This window comes from Mastomys coucha, unplaced genomic scaffold (genome assembly GCF_008632895.1).
Source record: "Mastomys coucha isolate ucsf_1 unplaced genomic scaffold, UCSF_Mcou_1 pScaffold6, whole genome shotgun sequence".
Taxonomy (NCBI): Eukaryota; Metazoa; Chordata; class Mammalia; order Rodentia; family Muridae; genus Mastomys; species Mastomys coucha.
The window spans coordinates 84,590,112-84,596,558 of NW_022196912.1; the positions used below are offsets into that span (position 1 = coordinate 84,590,112).

General features: G+C 40.4%; 1 protein-coding gene across 1 annotated transcript in view; it reads right to left on the reverse strand.

The window, feature by feature from the left end:
* L2hgdh (L-2-hydroxyglutarate dehydrogenase) overlaps window positions 1-6,447 on the reverse strand; it is a 35,057-nt gene that overhangs the window by 27,971 nt on the left and 639 nt on the right. Inside the window, exons 2-3 of the mRNA XM_031357724.1 lie at window positions 3,892-4,007; window positions 3,120-3,271 (exon numbers count right to left, since the gene is read on the reverse strand). Of these exons, the coding sequence (XP_031213584.1) occupies window positions 3,120-3,271; window positions 3,892-4,007 (268 nt within the window). The remainder of the gene's footprint in view (window positions 1-3,119; window positions 3,272-3,891; window positions 4,008-6,447) is intronic.

A 6,447-nucleotide genomic window follows, 5' to 3' on the forward strand; every position in this document is an offset into this window, starting at 1 on the left:
AAAAAAAAAAAAAAAAAAGAAAGAAAAAAGAAACAATTCTTTCATAAAAGCATCAATATAAATAAATTATAGAGGATTAATTTTAACAAGAGGTGGCAAGACTTACACAATGAGAACTTAAAGCATATTGAGAAAAATGAATGTATTTTTAGTATTGCTGTAGACAAACATCTACATAAGACTGTTAAAATGTTGATTTATATCAAACAACTTTTATAATACTCATTTTTTTATTGTTATAATATTTCATAAATTTTAAAGAATATGACAAAAAAGATATTGTAGGTATTGAAGGGGGGTCTCTGGGAGGAGTTGGGGTACAAAAGGAAAACAAGAATGTGGTTTAATTCTATTTACTTAAAATATGTTTTTAAATGTTAACAAATTCAGATAAATTGAAATCATGTAACTTTTCTCATTATAATGCAATAAAACTTAAAAAAAGAAAAAAAAGAAAGAAAAAAAAAGAAAGAAAACTATAAAGCAATCCAGGTGGTGGTGGTGCACACTTTAATCACAGTACTTGGGAGGCAGAGGCAGGTGGATCTCTGACTTCAAAGGCAGAAAGGCAACTTAAGTGCTCAGCAATGGATGAATAAAGAAAATGTGGTGTAGAGGCTGTTGCATATACAATCTGAAAGAACAAAATTCATTCAAGTAGCCAGTTAAACGGTGGTTGCCAGTGGCTGGGAATGAGTGAAGGCTGGACAGAACAGTTCAGAAGAGCCTTTGTAAACATGTGACTACAGGAGGTACAATGTGCTGTATTCTTGGAGACTATTGAGAACAGATTTTAAAACAGCAAGTGTAAGCTGAGCAGTGGTAGTGGTGCACACCTTTAATCCCAAAATCTGGGAGGCAGAGAATCTCTGTGAGTTTAAGGCCTGCCTGGTCTACAAAGTGGATTCCAGGATAGTCAAAACTACTCAGAGAAACCCTGTCTTGAAAAACCAACACAACAACAACAACAACAACTCATCAAGTATGTGAGGTAATGCACATCATTGTCACTAACGTATTGCCATTGCAAAATGACTGTCATGTGTATTCATGCTATCACATATATAGTCACATCTATATGTTGAATATAATATGTACAATTTTTGTCAATTAAAAATAAATTAAAAAAATTAAAAATAATTTTAAAAAAATAGAGATGGCTCTGTGAGGAAAGACTTGCGGCTGGCTCCCTAGCACTCTTGTGAAAACTTCTTTGCTGACATGAGCCTGTAGTCTCAGCACAGGCAAGGCAGAGACAGGAGAATGAGATATCTCTGGGGCTTGCTGGCCACATGCCCTAACCAATCAGTGAGCTCCAGGTTCAATAACAGACTCTGTCTCAAGAAATAGGATAGGATATGATTAAGAAACATACCTGATGTTAACCTCTGGCCTTCATATTCTTACCAACACTTATTATTTTGTTTTTACTTTAGCCAATCTGATAGCGATGAAGTAGTACCTCATAAAAGTATACACACACACACACACACACACTTTCATACATGCAAAGGAAAAGTACTCGATATCATTAGTCAATGCAGTGAGTCCAACTAGGAGGCTAAGGCAAGAGACTTAAAAGTTCTCTAGCCTGAGCTACATCGGGAGACACAGCTTTTTAAAAAACACCCTAAGCAATAAATGAATTCTATGAGGAACTACTTCATTGCTATCAGATTGGCTAAAGTAAAAACAAACTAACAAGCATTGGTAAGAATGAGTAACATATGAAGACAGGGGAGCCTCACTAGCTACCTTGAAAATGTAACTTTAACAACCTGGAAAAAAAACCTTTGGCAGTTCCTTCAAATATTAAAGATGGAGTTTCCACAGGACCCAGAAATTCCACTTCTGGAAATATTCCACTGAGAAATGAGAATAAAGTTTCCATAAAAGTTACACATAAATACCTATTACTATATTATTCATAACAAAAAAAGCAGAAACGACTCAATGGATATTAGCTGGTAAGTGCCTAAACAAAATAAGGCATATCCTCATAATGGGGTCAGCCATAAGAGAGCACGGGGTACTAATTAATGCTCCAATATGGACAATCTCTGTAAACATTATATTAAGTGTATTCTTTTTTAAATATCATAAAGTACCACAGGGAAAAATGCTCAGACATAATCTTACTTATAAGATTTGTATAGGGCCTGGAGAGATGGCTCAGCAGTTAAGAGCACTGACTGCTCATCCGGAGGTCCTGAGTTCAATTCCCAGCAACCACATGGTGGCTCACAACCATCTATAATGCAATCTGATGCCCTCTTCTGGTGTGTCTAAAGAAAGCAATGGTGTACTCGTCATATATATAAAATAAATAAATAAAATCTTAAAAAAAAAAGGTATGTATAAAAGCAGGCAGCTGTATAGAGAGACAGAAAACATAAATGGTTGTTAGGGGCCCAGGAGTGGCAGGAATGGGAGCTGCCAGTATAGGGTTTATTTATTAAATTAGTGTTAATACTGACACAACTTTGTAAATATACTAAAATCTAAACTGCATACTTATTATATGTCAGTAAAACTTACTTTTAATTATATGAACTCATACCACCATCTTTTGTTTTTTTATTAAAGATTTATTTATTTTATGTATATGAGTACACACTGTAGCTGTACAGATAGTTGTGAGCCTTCATCTGGTTTTTGGGAATTGACTTTTTAGGACCTCTGTTTGCTGTGGTCAACCCAGCTCGCTCTGGTCCGCCCCGTCCCGCTTGGCTTGCTCTGGTAGGCCCGCTTTCTCTGGTAGACCCCACTGCTCACTCAGTCAATGTCCGCTCAGGCCCAAAGATGCATTTATTATTATAAATAAGTGCACTATAGCTGTCTTCAGATGCACCAGAAGAAGACGTCAGATCTCATTACAGGTGGTTGTGAGCCACCATGTGGTTGCTGGGATTTGTACTCAGGACCTTCGGAAGAACAGTCGGTGATCTTACCCACTGAGCCATCTCACCAGCCCCACCATCATCTTTTGTTATTTCTTAGTACTATATTAAATTACATAGGCACAAAAGCAGAAAAAGTCACATCTTTTAAAATTTTCAAAATTAAACCTAAGAAATTGCTAGTTATAAATAAGCCGAGTCCATAGAGGAATGATGTACCTTGCCACACTGCCTGTAGGGAATTCCCTTGAGGTCACAGTACTCATAGATGAGGGCTGCACCTTCTACACACAATTTAGCTTTCAGAGATTCCGGTTTATAGTAAATTCCACTATGTATGACACCACTGTTGTGTCCAGTCTGGTGAAGAGCTATGAAACAAGAGATGAGGTTAAAAAAAAGTAAAAAACTCACACAAAGCCTAGGTGAAGAACAATTATACACTAAACTATCAGAGTTCCATATCATTGAAAAGTTCTGCCTAGAATTGTTTTGTTTATTGGCAACTTCCTATAGCAGCTATCCTGGCATCCATGCTAAACCATCCTTGCTTGATTTCACCTTAAGCTTTGTTTAAAACACCACTTCATTGAGCCACTTTAAAGGCCTGCTGAGGCTCTCTGCACATGCTCCAAGGCCCTTTCTGCCTTACTGGAGGAGAGTGGAGCTGTTGGCATCAGTAGAGACAACCCTAGAAGCTGATTGGATGAATGAAAACAAACCTGGGGAGCACTCTGCTACTCCCTTGGGGTCCCAGTATTCAAGCCTCCAGCCCCAGAAGGAGATGTACCCTCCTGTGGATTTTCTCCCCGCCCACTCTCTTCTTCCTACCATCTCATAAAATCCCTCAAATAAACCACCTCCTCTCAAGCTCCTGTACCAGATCTTGCTTTCAAGAGAACACAAAATGAGACACTAACATCCACGTTTTTCATAACTGATTCAGCCTGACAAAATAAGCAGGTTCCCAACAAGCTGAGGGTATACATACCTAAATCTTTCTCCTTTTCCACCACACCAATTGAAAGTCCCGGATGTTTCAGGATGAGTGTTCTGGCAGAGGCAAGCCCCACAATTCCACCACCAACGATGACTATATCAAATGAGCTTTAAGAGAAAGCAAGCTTTAAGAATTTATGTTTAGGGGCTGGAGAGATGGTTCAGCAGTTAAGAGGACTGGTTTGCTCTTCCAGGGATCTCAAGTCCAATTTCTGGCAACCACATGGTGACTCACAACTGTCTGTAATGAATGGGATCTGCTTCCCTCTTCTGATGTGCATGAAGACAGAACATCCACATACATAAAATACATGAATAAATAAATTTTTTAAAAGAATTTGTTTATAGACCTCACCAAACTTCACTTGTATAATTGCATTAGCAATTAAAGTACTAATTTATAACATGTTACTTATGTATTATATAACACATATTTCATTATGTAGCACATACCATTTATACTACTTATTTATCATATATAATGTCTCAATCAGGTTCTTTGACCAACCAGACAAAATTCAATACTGAAGTGATGCTGGGACTATAGTCTCTGGCATTTGAACCTTCTTCAGCTTTGCTCTGACCATGATGGAGCATTTATCACAGGCTCCTGGGCAGGGAAGGAATTAGGGGAACCGTGGATGAAAGTGAACCAAGGGATGGTAAGGGAGGAGGCCCACTACATGAGACAAACAGCAGATGCTTCCACCAGAGGATAGGCTATGGCCAAGGTTTTCTCTCCAGAGATGCTGCCAGAGGCCCATAGACCTTAGCACAACCAACCATGCTGTAGGCACCATTCTGACTTTAGAACCTAGCATGGAGGCCCCCAAACACGCCAAAATGGGAACAAAGATCAAATCCATCAAAGACCTAGTCCATAGTTACAGGATCCAGGAAAGTCCCTAAACCTTACTTTTCAGCTGGTATCACTGCTGACTATTACAAAAGCCAGCACTTGGCAGATATTGTTCATTCACGTTGCTACCAGGGCAGCTGCTGTAGCTCAGTGTCTGGCAGAGCTGTGGGCAGCTGTCAGGGTTCATCTTTGGTGAGCCTCAAGAGCTGACTAATAGTTGGGCTCTGCCATGTTGGTGGGCACTTGTGTCCAGGACCACAATGGAACACTTCTATGCCCAAACTAAGATTACACAAAATATGATTAAACTGTATAGAGCTAAACACAGAACACACAGAATGCATGTAAAGTTGATAAAACCTGAACGTGTGTGCATTGTATCAATATTAATTTTCTGGCTTTGCTGTTGTAGTATGCTAACACTAGGGCAAATGGTGGGACAGGAGGAAGGTGACATAAAACCACTCTATAATTTTTGCAACTTTCTATGGGCCTACAATTGTTTCAAAATCATCAGTATTTTAAAAATTGGGATAGGGCTGGGTGGTAGTGGTGCATGCCTTTAATCCCAGCACTTTGGAGGCAGAAGCAAGCAGATTTCTGAGTTCGAGGCCAGCCTGGTCTACAGAGTGAGTTCCAGGACAGCCAGAGCTAAACAGAGAAACCTTGTCTCAAAAAACCAAAAAAAAAAAAATTGGGATAGGAAAATGGTTAATTGGTAAAGAGCTTGCCGTGCACATAAGGACCTGAGTTTGTATCCAAAGCACCTTTATGAAAAGGCACTGTTCAACCTATGTAACCTTGGGGTCTAGGTCAGGGAGACAGACAGATGCCCCAGGCTTTCTGGCCAACCAGTCACCTTAAGTAACCCCGGAGGCAATGGTGGTACACACCTTTAATCGCAACACTAAGGAGGCAGACATAAGAAGATCTCTGAGTTCAAGGCCAGCCTGGTTCACAGGATAGCCAGGATACAAAGAGAGACCCTATGTGGAAAAAACACGGCGACAGAAACACACACACAAACACACACACACACACACACACACACACACACACACACACACACACACGGAGGGGGAGGGGAAGAGGGAGGAGACAGGGAACGGTGGGGGGAGAGATTGGGAGAGACCCAGTCTCAAAATTTAAGGTGGAGCAAGTGGGGTGGCACTTAGAAAGGAGGGGCAGGTTGGCCGATGTGAGGCATTGAAAGCCAGCCTGATCTACAAGCGGAGTTATAGGTTAGCAACCACTACCATTTAACATGACCCTTAGACTAAAGTTTGATGTTCGACAAAAACACTGCCCCTCTCCAGTGTCTTTCCACGCCTGTCTGCCGCTAAATCCATTCGCATGGCCCACCTCGTCTCAAACAACCAAAAGCTTTCACACAGATCACTGTATTTGGCAGCTTTCCTAGGCAGCTCACGGTAGGCAACTGAGTTGCTTCTCATGAGGACAACTCTAGTGTGTGCAAGGAACGGACCCACTGAAGCCAAGTTCTGGATTTTCCAAGCCACACAGGAGATGCTAGCTAAGAAGCAACATACTTATTTGCAGTGTGCTAGGTCTTTTAATCTTCAAAATGACCACCTAGGGGCCAGACTAGGATCCTATTCACCATTCACCTTTTTTAGAGTGGTTAAGAAACAGAGAGGAGATGTGTGTATTAGGAGCCAGATTGGCTCC